Source organism: Podarcis filfolensis, assembly GCF_964270895.1.
Source record: "Podarcis filfolensis genome assembly, chromosome: 10".
NCBI classification, from domain to species: domain Eukaryota; kingdom Metazoa; phylum Chordata; class Lepidosauria; order Squamata; family Lacertidae; genus Podarcis; species Podarcis filfolensis.
The window spans coordinates 59,892,552-59,912,789 of record NC_139612.1 but is presented as its reverse complement, the minus strand read 5'-3'; the positions used below and the strand labels follow the sequence as shown (position 1 = coordinate 59,912,789).

General features: G+C 45.3%; 1 protein-coding gene and 1 long non-coding RNA gene across 2 annotated transcripts in view; both read right to left on the bottom strand.

Moving 5' to 3' along the window:
- Window positions 1–339: 339 nt before the first annotated feature.
- LOC310743201 lies at window positions 340–8,314 on the bottom strand. The gene is made up of 2 exons (XR_014538881.1): window positions 7,955–8,314; window positions 340–2,723 (listed from the first exon to the last, which is right to left on the bottom strand). It is a non-coding gene; the product is annotated as an uncharacterized lncRNA (long non-coding RNA).
- A 7,390-nt stretch (window positions 8,315–15,704) lies between these two features.
- The window catches only part of DERA (deoxyribose-phosphate aldolase), a 43,418-nt gene continuing 38,884 nt past the window's right edge, over window positions 15,705–20,238 (bottom strand). Inside the window, exon 9 of the mRNA XM_083573127.1 lies at window positions 15,705–17,432. Within this exon, the coding sequence (XP_083429253.1) occupies window positions 17,376–17,432 (57 nt within the window). The 3' untranslated portion in view covers window positions 15,705–17,375. The remainder of the gene's footprint in view (window positions 17,433–20,238) is intronic.

Below are 20,238 nucleotides of genomic sequence, written 5' to 3'. Positions count from 1 at the left end.
ACGCTTCAGGTTACAGACGCTTCAGGTTACAGACTCCGCTAACCCAGAAATAGTACCTCGGGTTAAGAACTTTGCTTCAGAATGACAACAGAAATCGTGCAGCGGCAGTGGGAGGCCCCATTAGCTAAAGTGGTACCTCAGGTTAAGAACAGTTTCAGGTTAAGAACGGACCTCCAGAACGAATTAAGTATGTAACCAGAGGTACCAGTGTAGTAGAGAAGAAAGAAAACAAGGCTCCAGGTTTTGTGCACTGGACCTAGATCTCCTGCCCTACACCCTGTAATTTATATATATATATATATATATATATATATATATATATATATATATATACACACATAAAGAAAAACAGAGAAAATAGTAATAATTACAGAGCAGCAGGGTGCGCTGCAAAGTGCAGTGGCAGCAAGACCTAACTAGCCGCCATCTTAACGTCCCCAGAGGCACATTGGTGTCATGGATCTCTGCTCTGAGCCCTTTAAGTATCTAGCAATGCCCCTATGAAGAAGCCAGATGACTGCAGGCCTGAACGGTGGAAGACAGACCTCTTTGATACGCCATCAAGCAGAGCTCTTAAAGAACCAGACGCTCATGGCTGGTTGGGAGCTGACAAGCTTACCTTCTCGTAATTGCTGGAGCAGTAGTTGGAATCTCCTTGAATTACAATATCATTTCAATTAAGAAACATGCGGGGTGGGGAGGGGGGTAAGAGAGGGAGAGGACCGTGCATCTGAAATAGCAGCTCCTTTGTAGACACAGCTGGCCTGTGTTAAAATTTTAACTGTTGCTTAAGATTCCATTTCTTAATTAGAGATAAAACTTTAAAACAGCCCAGCTGCCATCAAAGCTCAGCATCTGGTATGGAGGCGTGAAGGAGGTGAGAACTGATGGAAAGGGGTCCCTGGGGAGCAGAGAAGCAGGGAAGCGGGGGGGGGGGGGAGAGAGAGAGAGATATGGACATTTGAAAGTGGTTCCTGGAGTGGCTAGTTTGCTCAGCCGTTCCTAAGAGACATTGCAGATCTATTTTTGTTCAGGACACTGTGTGTGTGCTGGATCGAAGCCATCAGGAGGGGATATCAGTTAGGCATTATGGAGGTAGGGAGCAACAGAGATTGCTCCATGCCGCAAAAAACACACCCACTGATATCTGCAGGTCGAACTGCTAAGGGTGCAAAAACCAGGTGTTTAGGAATCCAAATCTAGCATGCTTGTGTTTTATCATGCCATACAAAATTTTATAGGTTTTCAAGCAAAGGTATTAGACTGGAAGACACATGAGCAGTGTGGGGTCTCAGCAAACTGGCTTTCTTCTGGGAAACGGATCTGAAGTTAAGCTCACAGTATAAAGACCACTTTGCAAGTTCTCGCCCATTTAGGTAAAATTGCAAACTGCTAATTTTTGAATTACCTTGAGTTATCAGTGACAAGCCACCCAAGCACTTAATGGCTGTCAAGCATATGACTGACAAATCTGCGTGGCTTTCTCTTGAGAAACCAGCCATTGTTCCATATTAGTGGAAACTGAAAAGCCCTCCTCCTGAGTAGACTGGATTATGCACTTTTGTGTTGGGGATTAGCGATGATTTGATGTACTCTTTCAGTGCTATATATTAAATGGCACTTACGCATTCAGCGCAAGTGGTTTCATTAGGATCAATTATTTTATTTGCTTGCCACTTTCCGTTGGGACCGAACTGAAGAATTCACTTTGCATAAGAATTGGCTATCAGTTTTAAATTAGCTTTAACAAAAAATAGTGCAGCCAGCCTACTCAAAAACGCTTCCGTTCTCAAAGTCTCCGCTGCTTTCTTGAAGGCCCCAAAGGAATTGGCATGGGGAACCTATCAGATAACAATTCCTGCCACTCAGTTGTGGTGGTTATGATGTCCCACCTCTACTTAACTGGCAAGTAGCACTGGTGCAGTAGTGACTGACCTTGGGAAAGATTGCAAGGACCACTGCTGCTGCTCTTTCAGAGCTGCTGTGCTGTCCAGCATCTCAGAGCAATATAGAGGCAAGAAGAGGAAGGAAATGTCCTTGTTCCCACCTCCACAGATGCCAAGAAGTAAACAGAAGGGCTGGTTGGGTGCTTTGGGGCATGAGGAGGGCTGGCAGAGTCAGAGAGGAAGAAACAGGGAATTCTTCTATGGCTTGGATTTTGATCTGAGCCGGAAAATGATTTGGTGGGGAAAGAAGCTTCAGCTTAAAAGTTTGCTATTCCTTTCGAAGTGGGCTTTAACACCAAGGTTGCAGGTTCGAGCGCCTTATGGGACAGCTGCATATTCCTGCATTGAACTAGTTGATCCTCAGGGTCCCTTCAAATTCCACAATTCTATGAAGTTCTGAAGTTTTCAAGCAAAGCTCTGGTGGATTTTCCAGTGTCACTAAAAAGGTGCTGCGGGCAACCCAGGAGTCTCATGTCCCCATTTAATAGAGGCATCCCGTTACTCACTGCTGGAAACTGGCTGCTAGACTAAACAAACTGCTGGATTAAGGCTCCAATCCTACGCACGCTTACCTGAGAGTAATTTCAATGGCACTCTGTTTTTCTTTCTTCTGATGAGAAACGTATAAGTTTGCCTTGTTAATGTGTTTTTGTTTTGATCCTGCAAAACAATGCTTCTATTCTTACTCACATTTATTCTTGCATTTAAATCCTTCAGGCCTCTGAAGGAGGAAAGCAATACAGGGCAGTTGAGAATTACTGGATAAGAGCAGTTTTTCTGCAAACAGAAGGGAAACTGTTGACTTGGACACCCGACAGAAAGACAATCTTTTCATTGTCCCACAGAGCAACCGGGCCCAACCCCCGAGAGCCATCTTAAGCTGCTCTACATTTTATCCGCCAGTTGTTTGAATTTACTCGTCAACACACCGTGTCAACATGAGAAAGTGACCATATTTTTATTTTAACAATTTAGATGACTTTTTGCAGGGTGTCCCCCTCCCTTTGCTAGGAGGGGAGAAGAAGGTGGGGGAAGCTCTCTAGATCTCTTTTCGCTTTGGAGTGTTGGCCTCATTTTTTCCCCTTGTAAAGATGTCTCAATTTATAGATTTTATTTTGTACTCTTGTCTTGAAGACAGAATGTATGTGGTTGCTTTTTTTTTTTGCATTTGCTTTTTTTTTTTAGTCCCCCTTTCTCTGTTCTGTCACTTCTAATTCACAGTTGCTAAGCGTTCCAAGAGCTCACCAGAGGGACCCTCTCATAGTGTGATTTGAAAACTTTCAGATAACACCTACCAACAGAAGCACCATATGCTCTGAAGTTTCACGACGCACCAACAGGAGCATTCCATATAGCGTTTGAACAAAATTCCCAAAGATAGCATCCTTTGCTACCAACAAAGGCCTCTTTGCTTAGGGTTATATATCCCATGCTAGCCAAATGTTACAGCATCTCCTGCCCCTGCTCCCCCTCCATTTTATACTGCTCCTGGTCTGCACAGTTGCACCACACAGGTGCCATTTAGGAGTGAGAGAAATGTTTTAGGGAGGGGGATAAGATTATGCAAGATCCAGTGGCCTGCTGTTGAATATATTCAAGGTTAGAGTGCCAAAAAATAATAATAATTTAAGAGCAATAGCTGTGAATATTGTGTGTGTGTATGTGTGCATAAGCATTAGCTGTGAATTTTGTATATAAGTATTCCAGTAACTATAGCAGTGTTATCAGATAGTCACCCTTAAATAAAAAAAAGGGGGGGAGGATTTATGCCTTTGGCATGCATCCCTAATACATAGGCCTGATTTCTTATTTAGGATAAAGGATGGGAGCTTCTACAAAAATGTTTCAGGTGTGAAGTGCTCCCTGTTCAAGATCCAGCCTGATGAAGGATTTCGGGCAACTTGAAAGCTTGCAGATTATTCTGTAACAGGTTGCTTGGTCTAATAAAAGATATTGCCCTCATATGGAGAGAGATAAATATTGTGGGGCAGCAGGGGCAGCCTTGAACTTTGAGGAATGTGAATGTTTGAAGGAACAACTCCTACGCATCATAGCCAGCATTGAAAGTGGAAGAGTGACCCATTCTGAAGCTGACTGGACACAGGTTAGAGCTCAATGTCGAGCCTACCAAGTGGCGGTAGCGACGGCGAAGAAAACTTTCTTCACCGCCTGTATTGCATCTGCAGAAAACAGCAGCAGGACTTTTTCAGGTGGTCCGCAATTTAGCGGAACCACCTGCTACATCGGGGCCCAGTACGGGCCACATGATCTCCTGCAATGATTTTGCAAAGTTTTTTGCAGATAAAGTCGCTCAGATTTGGGAAGAGGTAGATGCCACCATGGGAGCAGGGCCAGGGCGGGAGAGTGCTAGAGTCCTTTTTTTTTTAAAATAATTTTTATTAACTGGCCAATCACATCAAATTAAATCACATCACATAAATTCCAAATTACAAAGCCAAATTTTTAAATTTTGTTGGGGGAACCCATACTTCAAGATCCAAAGGGGGATTCAGATCATCTTCTTATTACTGCGTTAATGTCCAAATCAGTCCCAATCAGTCCAAACAAAATTCATAATTCTATCCAGTCTTATCTTGGTGTTTCCACATCATATCTTGTTCATATAATTTCTATTTTTCCTTTACGATCTCTTCTGTTAGTCTCCTTAAGCCAATAAGCAAAATAATAATCCTGTGTGGATTTCCCGTTCCTCCCCTAAGTCCAGATGGTTTCCATATATCTCCTTCGTAGATAACATCGCTCTTTCTATCATAAATTTGGCATTTGTCGCTCTTAAGTCCCACCGAGAAGTTGATCCACGATATGTAAACAACTCTATTTCTCTCTTTCTCCTCCCAGACCCAAGAGCTCCAACAATGCCTCCCAAAATGGCGACGGCATTTTTAACTGCGTCATTCCAAAACTCTTAGCTTTCCAGCTTCATCTTGAAACATTGCTTTGGTTCGAAAGTTTATCTCCACACAGCCTTAAATCCACAGCTTAAGTCCTTAGTTTCTGACTCATTAGGGGAGGGGATTCTTGTTAAATCACATAAGAAAAAGGAAGGCAGGTTTTTCCCCCCTCCCCCCTCAGTCATACCGTATCTTGACGTATCTTCTCATATTTTATTCTTGTCTTGTTATCAGAGATCTCTTTTGTCAGCAGTCTTTACTCCCCTTTTTCCTTGAAGCATGTGCAATTTATCTCGTCCAAATTGTTTCTTTTGAAGATGCTTGCAACTAGCGGCGCGAATCAGGGACGGCATCCAGGAGTGCCGGAATCCCACAGGAGGGCTTTGTGCCTAGTGCCCCCACCCCCACAAATTCGGGGGTGGTATAGGGCACAGCAGGCAAGGGCCGTCCCCCCCACAATCCTGGGGGGGGGTTAAGGAGGCTAATTACCCCCATCATAGCCTCCAAATTACCTCGTGTGGGTCGGAGAGATGTTATTGTCAGCCATCTTCCGATGCGCCAACTAGTGGCCCCCTGAGAGTGCTAGAGTCCTGTCTAGTCAAGTTGTGTGGGATCAATTCCAATCTGTTACCTCCGAGGATGTGGACAGGCTGCTTGGATGAGTGAAACCAACCACCTGTGTCCTTGATCCTTGCCCATCCTGGCTTATAAAAGCTAGCCGGGAAGGACTGGGCAATGGGTTTCGTGGGGTGGTGAATGCTTCCCTCTGTGAGGGAGCCTTCCCAGACCCGCTGAAAGAGGCGGTTATTAAACCGCTTCTTAAAAAACCATCTTTAGATGCGGCCACGATGGCCAACTATCGTCCAGTCTCAAATCTTCCATTCTTGGGCAAGGTGATTGAGCGAGTGGTTGCTGAACAACTCCAGGCACGCCTGGAAGAAGCGGACCATTTGGATCCCTTCTAGTCAGGATTCAGGCCTCATCACGGGACTGAAACTGCCTTGGTCGCACTGGTTGATGATCTCCGGCAGACTAGGGACAAAGGTGAGAGCTGTTTCCTAGTTCTGCTGGATCTCTCAGTGGCGTTTGATACCATCGACCATAACATCCTTCTGGACCGTCTTGAGGGGCTGGGAGCTGGGGGCAATGTCATACAGTGGTTCCGCTCCTTCCTCCTGGGCCGTGTTCAGAAAGTGGTGGGGGGGGATGAATGTTCAGACCCCTGGGCTCTCACTTGTGGGGTGCCTCAGGGTTCTGTCCTCTCCCCCATGCTTTTCAACATCTACATGCAGCCGCTGGGAGAGATCATCAGGGGGTTTGGGCTGGGTGTTCATCAGTATGCGGATGATACCCAGCTCTACCTCTCTTTCAAATCAGAACCAGTGAAGGCGGTGACAGTCCTGTGTGAGCGTCTGGAGGCGGTTGGAGGATGGATGGGGGCTAACAGATTGAGATTGAATCCTGACAAGACAGAAGTACTGTTTCTGGGGGCCAGGAGGCGGGCAGGTGTGGAGGATTCCCTGGCCTTGAATGGGGTAACTGTGCCCCTGAAGGACCAGGTGCGCAGCCTGGGAGTCATTTTGGACTCACAGCTGTCCATGGAGGCACAGGTTAAATCCGTGTCCAGGGCAGCTGTGTACCAGCTCCATCTGGTACGCAGGCTGAGACCCTATCTGCCTGCAGACTGCCTTGCCAGAGTGGTGCATGCTCTGGTTATCTCCCGCTTGGACTACTGCAATGCGCTCTACGTGGGGCTACCTTTGAAGGTGACCCGGAAACTACAACTAATCCAGAACGCAGCAGCCAGACTGGTGACTGGGAGCGGCCGCCGAGACCATATAACACCGGTCTTGAAAGACCTACATTGGCTCCCAGTATGTTTCTGAGCACAATTCAAAGTGTTGGTGCTGACCTTTAAAGCCCTAAACGGCCTCGGTCCAGTATACCTGAAGGAGCGTCTCCACCCCCATCATTCTGCCCGGACGCTGAGGTCCAGCGCCGAGGGCCTTCTGGCGGTTCCCTCACTGCGAGAAGCCAAGTTACAGGGAACCAGGCAGAGGGCCTTCTCGGTAGTGGCGCCCTCCCTGTGGAACGCCCTCCCACCAGATGTCAAAGAGAACAACAACTACCAGACTTTTAGAAGACATCTGAAGGCAGCCCTGTTTAGGGATGCTTTTAATGTTTGATGTATCACAGTATTTTAATATTCTTTTGGAAGCCGCCCAGAGTAGCTGAGGAGGCCCAGCCAGATGGGCGGGGTATAAATAAATTATTATTATTATTATTATTATTATTATTATTATTATTATTATTATTATTATTATTGTGAGACTTGTGATGAATGCAAGTATAGAATTTTGCTCCGGTTCCCTAAGCTTTGTTTTGGGGCTGCAAACCCAGGATCTCAAATGAGTGTAGAAGCCACAAGAAGTTAAAGTCAACTCAATACTGGCTCTTTTTCCAACGAGTGCTGACTTGTACAGTGCCTGTTTTCTAAACCGCTGTTGCTTTCTCATTTGTGCAGTGTATTTTTAGGTGCACACTCACAACAAAATCTCTTTCCAGATGTTCAGCCAATCTATAGAAGGGTAGAATTAGAACGGTGACCATGTTCCTGACCTCCATGTAGTCTCTAATCCCCCAAACACATACAATGAAAATGGGGGTGAGGACATTAACTCTACCCTCCCTCCATGCCTAGTTGCTCTATGTTTATTTATTACTACGTTTATGTCTTGCCTTTCATCCAAGGAGCTCCGGGTAGCATACATGATACCCTCCCTCCCCATTTTGTGAGGTAGGTTAGGCTGGAAGATGGTGACTGGCCCAAGGTTACCCAGTGAGCATTTGAACCTGGGTCTCCCTGGTCCACTCTGACTCGCTAATCCAGAAGTGGGAAAGGTGTGGATGCTGCTGGACTACAGCTCCCATCAGCCACTGCCAGCATGGGTAATGATCAGGGTTGATGGGAATTGTAGTCCAACACTTGGAGGGTGAATGTTCCCACCCTTACTGTAACTACACTGGCTGCAGGCCTCTATGAGATGGAGGCAGGAAAATCTAGAACCCTGGTTCTAAATTGCACAGCAAATCCACCAGAGCCCAAAAGGCTCCCTGCTTCAGAAGTTATTCCTCCTCTTCATGAAGGGTGATGGAAATAGAAGCTTGCTCATCCTCTCTCCCTCCAAACATTTCAAATTTAAACACCTGGACAGGGTTAATGGTTTAGAACAATCAGAAGAACATGGAGTGATCAGGGCAGAAGATTGTCAGGAGGGAGCCGGCAGTAAATCACACTGTGCAAGTTGGAATTAACTCTTTATTAGCAAGAACATGGTCAGCACAGACTTGGCAGAGTATCAGGCCTAATGAGCACAGCAGTTCATCCCTGTAACGTCTTTCCCCGTGAATCAGTTGCTGAGAATGAAAGCTCCCGCTTCCTCAGTGCCATCTAAGTCCCCTGGGTGTTGTTACAATGTCGTCCTCCATGTTTAAACTCAATAAAATTGTGAAAGTTTATTCAAATCCTGCCAATGAATCAATTTCTTTTTGTTGTTTCTGCAAATAGGTTGTAAACAGTTCCCATTCCTTTTTGAAGTCACTGTTATCTTTTTCATGTAATTTGTCTGTTAACTTTGCTAACTTTGCGTAGTTCATCCATTTTTCTTGTCATTGTTCCTTCGTTGGTATTTCTCCAGACTTCCAATTTTTAAAGTTCTTGCCACAGTTGTCGCATATAAAAATAGCTTGCATTTCCCCTTTGGTAATTCTTGACCTAGAATACCTATCAAAAAAGCTTCTGGCTTTTTCATAAATAATATTTTAAAATCTTTTTCAATTTGTTGTATATCATTTCCGAAATTTTTTTTATATGTCTACATTCCCACCACATATGGTAAAAGGTACCTTCCTTTTCTTTACATCTCCAACAGATCTTTGATTCTGTTCTATACATTTTAGCCATTTTTACCAGTGTAATATACTATCTATACATCATTTTCATGTAATTCTCTTTCAGCAATATGCAGTCCATGAATTTCAAATTCACTTTCCACAGTTTCCCCCAATCTTCAATTTGTATGTTATGCCCTACACCAGGGGTCAGTAACCTTTTTCAGCCATGGGCCGGTCCACCGTCCCTCAGACCATGTGGTGGGCCGGACTATATATTTTTTTGGGGGGATGAACGAATTCCTATGCCCCACAAATAACCCAGAGATGCATTTTAAATAAAAGGACACATTCTACTCATGTAAAAACACGCCGATTCCTGGACCGTCCGCGAGTTGGATTGAGAAGGCGATTGGGCTGGATCCGGCCCCCAGGCCTTAGGTTGCCTACCTCTGCCCTACCCCCTGTGCCCATTTAATCATTACTGATTTCACTTCTTCATCTTTCATTACCCATTCCGCCCTTTTCATGCGTCTTCAGTTTCTGGAAGACCAAGGTGGAGAGGTGCTTGTAGCAGCAGGAGAGGGAGACACCTGAGGCTCTTCACCAGCCTGAATCATCTCTGCCTCTTGGTTTCCCTCTTCCCACTCTCCTGCTTCAGCTTTTGCCTCTGATTCTGGACTTCCCTCTGCCACTGACTCTCCCAGCTCACTAAGCCCCGTTACCTCTTCAGCTTCTGACACCTCCTCTTCCCAGTCTGCTCCCTCTTCTACCTCTGGCCGCTCATCGTCATCATCGTCCCACCACCGTTCCTGGGCTCTGAGCCTTCATCCCTTGGTGCTTTCCCAGCTGGTTCCTCCCACCATTCCTCTGCATCCAACCAGTCCATGACGCAGTTGCAATCTCACTGATGGCTGGTGCCCATTGGGGGCAGGAAGGTCAATAACAGGTGGAGTCAGAGCCAACTCGTTATAACTTTGACCCCCATCCTCTTCCCCGATGAGCTCTGCAAAGGCACCCACAGAGGCCAGAGGCAGTAAGAAGGCAGGCAGGTGGGAACTGGCTGAGATTGGTGGGTCTAATCTTGTTGGCCCTGCCTCTCCTGCACAATCCTCATTTCCCGCCCCCTCCACCTGTTCCAGTAACACCTGAGAAGAACTGCAGTGATTTGTGAAGACTTCAGACCCTCAGCAGAGCCTGAAAATGGGATGAATGACCTCTTCACCCACCAAACTGACCACCTCCGTCGATGATAGTGGTGGCCACATTAAAATCTAATTGCCTCCACGTTGGAATTGTGACCGAATTCCAAGGTCAGCTGGTGAATTTTCTCGCTCCCACCCCCATCGGCTTCATCTGTTGTGACATGTGGATTTCTTTGCTCTCTCTCACACTGATAATTCCATGTACCCTTTTTTGATAATAAGATGGAGCATTGAGGAATATCTTTTTGAATCAATCAAAAGCAAACTCCACATAAAACGCAAGCTGTTCCCTTTGTGGTTAATTTTCATCCAGCTGCACTTAACTACTGATGGAGCCAGCAGAGAAAACTACTTGGCAACATTTCCTAATTAGGGGACGTTAATTACTGCTAAATACTATACAATTTCAATGTTAGAAGAGTTCATCTCCATCAATGTTATTACAGTACTAAAGGAATTAATAATGATTTCAGACTTGGAAACTGTTGCCAAAGTACCCATTAGTTCAGAGTTTTAAAAGTGGTTCAACAATGCAGTTTCAATATATGCACTTCACAAAAGGCTCGGAGCCAGTCATTCTCTGTGCTTCTGTCAGACAGTGAGAGAGGCCTGCAACCCTGGATTTGACAAGTTATTTCAAATAAATATGTGAACTTCAGCCTCTCTTGCCTCTGTAAACCTCTCATGTAAGCTATTGTCTCTTTCTTCCCCAATCAAAATCCTTCCTGCGGTCTTTTCCTTACTTCGCTAGATCGAATTCTCCTTTCCCAGGACAAATACTTTCTTTCAGCCAGTGCATCCCAGAATGCACCTCTCAGGTGGGTGCCATTGAAGGCTGGTGCTCCCAGTGGCGGAAGAAGCCTCTCCGGCACTTGGGGGGCGCTGAGGGGTGGGGCGAACTGCCCAGAGGCGCAAATGTGGCACCCGTATGGATTGCCCCATATGGACTGTGCATGTGTGGCAGCCTGTAAGACGCTGTGTGTGCCCTCGGCTGCTCTACAGCTGGGGGGGGAGGCAACGGGCCATCTTGTCACACCCCCAGGGTGGCACCTGGGACGGACCACCCCCTGCCCCCCTTCGTACACCCCTGGGCACTCCCCCACCTGGCTTCTTGCCTTTACATACTTCCAAGAAGCCCAAAACAAACATTTCAAGTCAAAATGGAAGCTGGTCAACGTGTGTGAGGCTTCACTTTGTTTTCAGATCTTTGACTCCACCTAGCTCCCAGCCACAATTGACCAAACTATGGGGCAGGACCTATTCATATTTCCATTTCTTCAATCCGTCTCCCATGTAGGAGTTTTGGCACCTATTTTTCTTGGGGGGAAAGCACTGCCTAGGACTTTTCCTCTGAGGCCAACTCCAGATTTAATGTGGCCTTAAGTGCCCTCAGTGGACCATCTCTAGGTTCATGGATGTTCACGAGTTTACCTAGCAGGTGTAACAGGCTGCTACAAACTGCCATTTCAAATTTCCCACAATGCACCACAGCACTGCACCATAGGAAATTGTAAAAAGTGGAGTTGCTGATGAGAGGGTTTGGTTTTTTTTAGCACATAACGCACACAACCTCCTATATAAAGCCTTGGAGAATCAGACAGAAGATCTGTCAAATCTAAGCATCTTGTTCTGAGCAATAGCCGACCAGATGCCTCCACAAGGGCTGGGGGAGAAATTGGGGTTGGTTTGCAAATTCAGTTCTCCAAAGGCTGTGATGCAGCTCACCATCAAGAAGTTGTCTACAAAAATGCATAAATTGAAAGGAAAGTGTGCATAAAAATGAATGCAGTGAAACAAACACACAATTGCATTCTATTTGCGTAAGCTGCATACAAAAATGCTGATGATTTTATGTGAGGATGTTCTTGAGGTTAAGACTGATCACAACCTGATGTGGAAATGTGGCAAGCTGAACTTTAGCTAGGGAAAACACAGGGGTGCCAACTTGAATAAAAAATGGGGGGGGGGAGTAAGCCCCACCCTGCATAATCAATCACATGACGCAGCACGGACACACTATTTAAATGGCGACACCCACCAACTTTAGGGGGTCCCTTTCCACCCCTTTGGAGTTGGCTCCTATGTACCGAGAGAAACAAAAATGGCAGATTTGTCTATCCCTGAGCTCTAAGAAGCTCCAAAGCAAACCATGTAGGGAAAGGTCCCAACTAGTATACAGCATATGAATATGGAGGTTCAATATAGCTGTTATGGCCTTAGTTTTTGATAAGACATCTTCTTGGGAAACAGGGCCCCTCCAGATGTTGCCAAACTACAATCCCCATCCTCCCTGACCATGAGCTATGGGGCAGGGATGGGGGCTGTAGTCTAACTTGTTCACTATGTGTGCAAGATGCCATGGGTTTTCTTATGGGGTGTGTGAAAAAGTTCTCCATTTTGTCGGCCCTGAATCTACTGTCAAATCAGCTTCTTTGGATGACCTCAAAGAGGAAGCAGAAACCTCTACCCATTTTCTCCATGTCATGAGTACTTCTATAAAACTCCATCCCTCACCCCAACCCCACAAACATCTTTGATGACCCTTTTCCCCACCACCTCTAAAGCCCAAAGTCCCAAATTCTGTGGCTGTCATTCAAAAGGAGCATTCTCCAAGCTCCTGATCATTTTCCTCGTCCTTTTCAAGCTCAACAACCCCCGTCTTTGAGGTGGAATGTCCAGAACTGTGTATATGACAGTTTTATTTCCAATCCTCTCTCCTAATAATCCCTAGCAATGAATCTGCCTTTCTCCCAGCTAATGTACCAAACAGTAACAGCTAACCTAAAATCTCATATAGGACACAAACAGAATAATTTTTCTTCTTCTATGCGAGTTTAGAGTAGCCAGGATATTAGCTCAAATGGCCATTAGGCATTTTAAACACGGTGTCCTTTTGTACAGTTAGAATCCTCTTGGTTCTCATCTGCCCTATTAAAGAATTGACCAGATGGAGATTTTCCTCCCCTCCCCCCCGGCAAATCCTCATCTTTTCTTTCTGCACAGGTTGTATTTAATTAAAAATGATTCTTCCTTTTAATCCTACCCCTGACATTTTATCTATCATCCAGATGTTACCACCAATCATTTCAGCACAGAATCAGCAGGATAAAACTTACTTCTATTCTCCGAAGTGGGGGGGGGGGGAGGAAACCAAAGTTACAACTGAGCAAATTAAGTTATGGAGGTAGCTTCTTCTGTTCCGGTCCTCCTCAAAGTTATGAAGAGCCAGGCTTTATGGATCAACTTGGCTGACATGAGTGGATTGGGGGGGGGGCGAGGAGAAGCAATACTTGGGGAGAAGCAAAGTTATTACCCCCAAACTGAGATTTATCTACTAAGAATGTCAGAGCCCAACTGAAGCCCATGCGCCTGATATTAGGGGCTGCTGCTTCTCGATTTGTTGTTGTTCAGTCGTTTAGTCGTGTCAGACTCTTCGTGACCCCATGGACCAGAGCACGCCAGGCACTCCTGTCTTCCAATGCCTCCCGCAGTTTAGTCAAACTCATGCTGGTAGCTTCAAGAACACTGTCCAACCATCTCGTCCTCTGTCGTCCCCTTTTCCTTGTGCCCTCCATCTATCCCAACATCAGGGTCTTTTCCAGGGAGTCTTCTCTTCTCATGAGGTGGCCAAAGTATTAGAGCATCAGCTTCAGGATCTGTCCTTCCAGTGAGCACTCAGGGCTGATTTCCTTAAGAATGGATAGGTTTGATCTTCTTGCAGTCCATGGGACTCTCAAGAGTCTCCTCCAGCACCATAATTCAAAAGCATCAATTCTTCAGCGATCAGCCTTTTTTATGGTCCAGCTTCTCGATTGGGGTGGCAGATTTCCAGCTTGTCTGATCTACTTCGATTTTCACTAGACCCCAAGAACTACCATTCAGGGCCGGATACAAAAGGCAAATAGCTAAAATAATAATAAAACAAAGACCAGGATGCCGCCGAGTGCTTTCTGAGGCCTAGGAATTTGTTTTCCATACCAGCACAAAACTGAGCTCACAAACCTTTCACACACAAGTTTGCTCCCAATTAGCTTTCTAGCAGTGTTATTTAGATGCAGGAAGTCCTGTTACTGTTCCTGTTAAACTGGGAGTCTGAAATCCTTGTCAAGCTACTACAGATCACTCAAGAGATTGACCAGTATACCCCCGTCTACCCGTCTTCATCTCAAATTTGGGTCTCCAGCTGGACTACAACTCCCATCATCCCTGACCACTGGAGCCGCTAGCTGTTGGCGCATGAGCATCTACTCTTAGATTATATATATATATATATATATATATATATATATATATATATTAGTTTTTTTAACATATCATTTTCAAATAATCAAACATACTTTTACATCTTATAGTTTTCTTTTGACTTCCATCAATCATATCTGAAAAATTTCCAATCTAATTGCTTAATATACATTTCTTACTTCCACTATTACCTTTAAATCTCATAACTAATCTCTCTTTCTCTATTTGCAATATTTCATATATTTCTCCTTACAAAACTTCTTGTAGTCCTACTAGCGTAATTTGTTGATTACAATTGCTCTTCAAATAGTTCGTATCTTTCTTCCAATCTTCTGCAAATCTCTGGTCCCGCCGGTTTCAAATCCTTCCACTCATTTTGTCTGCCATTCTTCTTTCGTCTGAGTTTCCTACTCTTAGATTTTCATTTCTGTCTGCAGCAGTTCTTTTTACAGAAGTTTTCCTGCATCTTTTACTTATTTGCAGCAGAGCAGCAGTCCAGCTATCTCTTAGTGAAATTCCCATTACAGAAATAAACACCATTTGGTTCGGTTTCTCAGAGTCTTTATTATTTACAGAACTTTACATTGGTCATTAGAGGAACACGGGTGGCGCTGTGGGTTAAACCACAGAGCCTCTTGGGCTTGCCAATCAGAAGGTTGGTGGTTCGAATCCCCACGACAGAGTGAGCTCCCATTGCTCGGTCCCTGCTCCTGCCAACCTAGCAGTTCGAAAGCACATCAGAGTAGATAAATAGGTACCGCTCCAGCAGGAAGGTAAACAGCGTTTCTGTGCGCTGCTCTGGTTCGCCAGAAGCGGCTTAGTCATGCTGGCCACATGACCCAGAAGCTGTACGCCAGCTCCCTCAGCCAATAAAGCGAGATGAGAGCCACAACCCCAGAGTCGGTCACGACTGCACCTAACGGTCAGAGGTCCCTTTACCTTTACCTTTTTACATTGGTCATTAATAAAGAGAGGGGAAAGCAAATAAAGAAACACAATCTTTTTCTCTTTTTAGCCATCCAGCCAGAGACTCATTCACATACTCCTTTATACTGACCCAGACTTAGTTGATTGCATGCCCTGATAAGGACGCCTGTTGCTGGTGAAAATTTCCATTGCCTAGCATCTTGTCCAAGGCCATTTAAAAGTTTCTTCTAGAATATTCCAACACTAGCTAGGTTTGATGGGAGTTGTAGTCCAACAATAGCTGGAGACCCAAGTTTTGAGAAACACTGTTCTAGGCAGTACTGAAATTATGCACCCCTCTTTTTTAAAAAGCAAGCCAAACATTTCTTTTTGAGTTGGCAGTTCCATTCAATGGTGGCAGCGGGAACTGGAAGTCTAAGAGAGAAAATGGAAAAAAATCTGAAGCACCTAAGCCCCACTTCCTTCCCTAGCAGAAGGCAGCAACAAAATAAGGCACAAAGCTCGTGATGGCCTGATCTTTAGAAAGGTAGCGATTATTTTTAGTTAAATCGCGTGCGCACAGTAATTAATCTCAAGCGAAATGGGAGAACAATCCCTGCACAGAATATTTTTTTTTATTTAAACATATGTTCTTAAAATGTCAAGCAATTTATTTCTGCAAAGTTAGAAGTTGAGACAAGATTTCATAAAGTATAATCCCATCCTTTTAAAAAAACAAAACCCACCAGAGGCTCAGATTTAAGGCATGTGTAACGATTCTTTACAGTATTTGTACAAGATTCCTCCCGCCGTCAGCCTACAAAGAATTAAAAGGACTTTAAAAGCAAATGGGAAATTTGTGGATGGGTCTGTGTACTGCATTTCAGAGTTCTGTTGAGTTCCTGTACGTGCAATGCTCTCTGCAAAAGCAGGAGAGGTTTCCAGCTCAAGAGCAGGTTGTGTCGCTTGCATGCCTGTCAGGATCGCTCATTCAGAAAAATCTCCCAAATATCTCAATGAATGGGGAAGCTGCAGCCCTTTACCTGTGCTCCAGAATCACTGGGCTCAGCTCCAAGGCATGTGCTTGTAGACTCTTGCATAAGGGTGCAGCTGACGTTTAGTTATGGTTTTAGCAGCCCGCAAATGCCATGTACCCTGCTGGATCTCAAAAAAGTAGAGTATCCTATACAATGTGCAGTACAGTAGGTTGCAATCCAGACAGACAGACAGACAGACAGACACACAGACAGGCACACAGAGAGAGAGAGGGGGGGAGGGGGGAGGGAGGGAGGGAGGGAGGAAGGAAGGAAGGACACATTGCAAGATGCATGTCTGTGTCTGTGTAGGGGGGTGAGGCAAATTGTTGAAGCCCTAACAAGCTCAAGATGACAATAATTCAACCATCCATGGCTCTGTTTTTCAGCACATCATGGGATACAGCAGCCTTCTCCAACCCAGTGCTCTCCAGATGTTCTAAGACTCCAACTCCCATCATTCCCAGGATGCATGGCCAATGGTGAAGGACGATGGGAGTTGCAGTCCAAGGCACTTGGAAGACCTGAGGCTGATTTAGATCCGTATAAACCAATTTCTTTTTGTTCTTGTTTAGACTAACAACTCCTCCCCGGCTCCCACTGAATACATCAAAAGTTGCTTCTGAGACTCTGGAGACTTTCAGATATCACTTGCAATTCAGTTGAGGTGGCAGGTGGGCGTAAATAAGAGCGTCTTCTTTTGCATTATTTTGTGAACAGACCTGAAGCCCGCAGCCCAGCTTTAGAGAACGGGCAGGCAGTCTCAGACATCTGGCTCTCAAAAGAGTCTGCAACAGTGTCCATCCTGATACTGGAGACCATGTTATAGTTTATTTCGGTGCCACCTTAAGGCAGCCTATGTAATGGGGAAGAGGGGTGGGTAGGAAACACCAGTACAAAAAACAAACCCATTAACACAAAATTCGCACTAAATCAATTATTTGATCATCTCTTTGCACCACTCCCCTCCTGCTGGTATTAATGTTAGTGAATGAGGCACAGCAAAATTGACCTGGAAAAACCTTCAAAATCCAGAATTTCTCTTAGAATCATGAGCACTTGTCCAGCTTGGTGAAAAAGTGAGTCAGAAGCCCCTTGCCCTTTAATCCTTTCCCAAGCACATCCTGGACTTGTTTGCAGGAAAGGATTCGAGGACATCGCTTGCTTAAGCCTCTTCTGTGTATCCCCTTTTTCTTCTTTTTCCTTCTCCCTCGTTCATATCATGAATTAGTCACTGGTCTAAGCCATAGGCAGGTCATAGGAAGCTGCGTATCTGCCGGTCACATGGTGGTAAATCTGCAGAGTGGGAGGAGGGCAGTTGGGGAGGAAACGAGTTTACCGGAGCAGCAATGGAAAAGATGAAATTAAACAAGTGTAACAAAGCCGACAAATTAAGGGCAGGTTAACAAGAAGGCGGATGCCATTTATAAACTTTTAATTACTTGCGCCGATAAAAACAGCACAAGTTTTCTGAAGACATCTCCTTTGAGCACAAAATACACAAGATGATCTCATTCTGTCCTGTTCTTTGCTCCGTATTTTATCTATTTGGCAAATTTTGTGTGCCGCTCCTCTCCAAGAAACAGAAGCACACATGGGGCTCATTTAACATTGACCTGCAAGGCAGGCCAAGCCAAGAGTGTGTGTCTTACCTGAAACCACATAGGAGGGCTTTGTGGCCAAGTGGGTCTAGCCACTCCACCTCACTGGCTCTTTCCAGGGAGAAAGATGTGGAAAGTGCCATTTGTGTTTGGGTCCTGCCGAATTGGGGAGTGAATTTTCCACCTTTCATTGGGCCCAATGCATTTTGGAATAATCACAATTTTTCAAGATTCCTCTGAAACCACTGCCCCACCTTGATTTGTTCCAAAAATTGCATTGGGCCTAATACATCTGTGTCCCAAGAAATTCTCTCCTTTCCCCTTTATGTGACTGTTGCCTTCCCGTTTACATTTTTTGCACATCCGAATCCATCTCCCAGAGCAACTCTCGTGACTGTGCCATCAATCTGATAAGCCTCAGCTGTGGCAAAGTTACTTGGGGCTGATGCACTTACTCAAACCTGAAATCACGCAAAGCATATGGGGTGTGAAGGACCAGCCATCGCAGTCAGTCCTGGGGCTTGCCCCCCTCTCCCAGGAAGTCTTCCGCTTCGCACATTACATGTTTCCAGTGGTGGCTGCAAAAAAACAACAACCCCTATTCCTCTCAGAGAGCTACAATCCCCAGAATGGTTTAGCAAATCAATCCCTCTCTTCCCAGGGAACACTGGGAATCATAGCTTTGTGAGGGAGAATAGGGGTCTCCTAACAACACACTTATTCAGGGACACGGGTGGCGCTGTGGGTTAAACCACAGAGCCTAGGACTTGCTGATCAGAAGGTTGGTGGTTTGAATCCCTGCGACAGGGTGAGCTCCCATTGCACGGTCCCTGCTCCTGCCAACCTAGCAGTTTGAAAACACATCAAAGTGCAAGTAGATGAACAGGTACCGCTCCGGTGGGAAGGTAAACAGTGTTTCTGTGTGCTGCTCTGGTTCGCCAGAAGCGGCATAGTCATGCTGGCCACATGACCCGGAAGCTGTACACCGGCTCCCTCGGCCAATAAAGTGAGATGAGCGCCGCAACCCCAGAGTCGGCCACGACTGGACCTAATGGTCAGGGGTCCCTTTACCTTTTAACAACACACTTAACAAAATAATACTTCCCAGGATTGTTTAGGGGGAGTTGTGGCTCTTAAAAGTGGCACGATACTGCTTAAAATGTGTAGTACAGATGGCGGCCTTAGTTGGTGCTGATAGAGCCCAAGGTTGTAGGTTCGATCCCTATATGGAACAGCTGCATATTTCTGCCTTGCAGTAAGGTGATCCTTGGAGTCTCTTCCAACTCTACAATTCTATGATCCACACACACAAAAGGAAAATAGGAAAGTGCCCTACACAGAGTCAGGCTGCTTGTCCATCAAGCCTAGAGTTGTCAACTTTGACTGGCAGTGGCGCTCCAAGATGCTGAGCGAGGCCCTTTCCCATTGCTCAGCTGGAGAGTGTGTGGGGCTTTGTATGCAGAAAAGTTCAGGTTCCATCCCCCCTATCTCCATTTAAAACGATCAGGTGGTGGTTGGTGGGGAATAGACCTAATAATAATATAATAATAATAATTAATTACTTATACACCGCCCATCTGGCTGGGTTTCCCCAGCCACTCTGGGCGGCTTCCAACACAATATTAAAATACAGCCAGAGTTGACAATATTGGCTTCCGCTATTTCATCATCCGCTACCTGGTGTTTTTTTTAATGGAGATATCAGGGATTAAACCTGGGACCTTCTGCATGCAATGCAAGTGCTCTCCCTTCGAGCTCTCGGTCTTCTCCATTAAAAGCCTTCCAGCACTTGAAATAAATTAATAAAGCTGTGGATAGAGGGAAAGGTGGGGGGGAGGAAATGGCAAGAAGGGCCAAGACTCATGCTGCTTGTCTGGGGTCTCTTGAAAAGCAGATGGTAGGAACTGAACCTGTGGCATCACAAACGCACAGCGCAAGATCTACCCATGGGTTATTCCTATACAATGGCTAACATGGTACAAAATGAACATATTACTACTGTGAAGAACCACCTTGCCTCCCCAAATGAGGTGGATCAGAACTAATTGGTAAACACCGCCAATTAAAAAGCAAGGATCAGTTATAAGCAGCAGTGTAAGAAAATGAAAGCTCTCAAAAGGCAATTTTTAAAGTCTGTACTACAAAAGTCAAAACCACATGGTTTTTTATGGGGTGGGGGTGGGATAATACACCATTAGTAGGAATAATAACCTTAAAAATATAGTATAAACACCAACAACTGGGAAACACTGGCCTGTGAGCTCTCAAATTGGAGAACAGCCTTTACCAAAGGTGTCATGGACTTTGAAGACATTCAAACTCAGGACACAGGGGAGAAATGTGCTAAGAGGAAGGCACTCAACTCCCGCCCAGAAACCTATGTCTCCACTGTGGAAGGACGTGTGAATCCAGAATTGGCCTCCACAGTCACTTACGGATTTACTGTTAAAACCATGTTCATGGAAGACAATCTTACTCAGCTACAAGTGATTGCCAAAGAA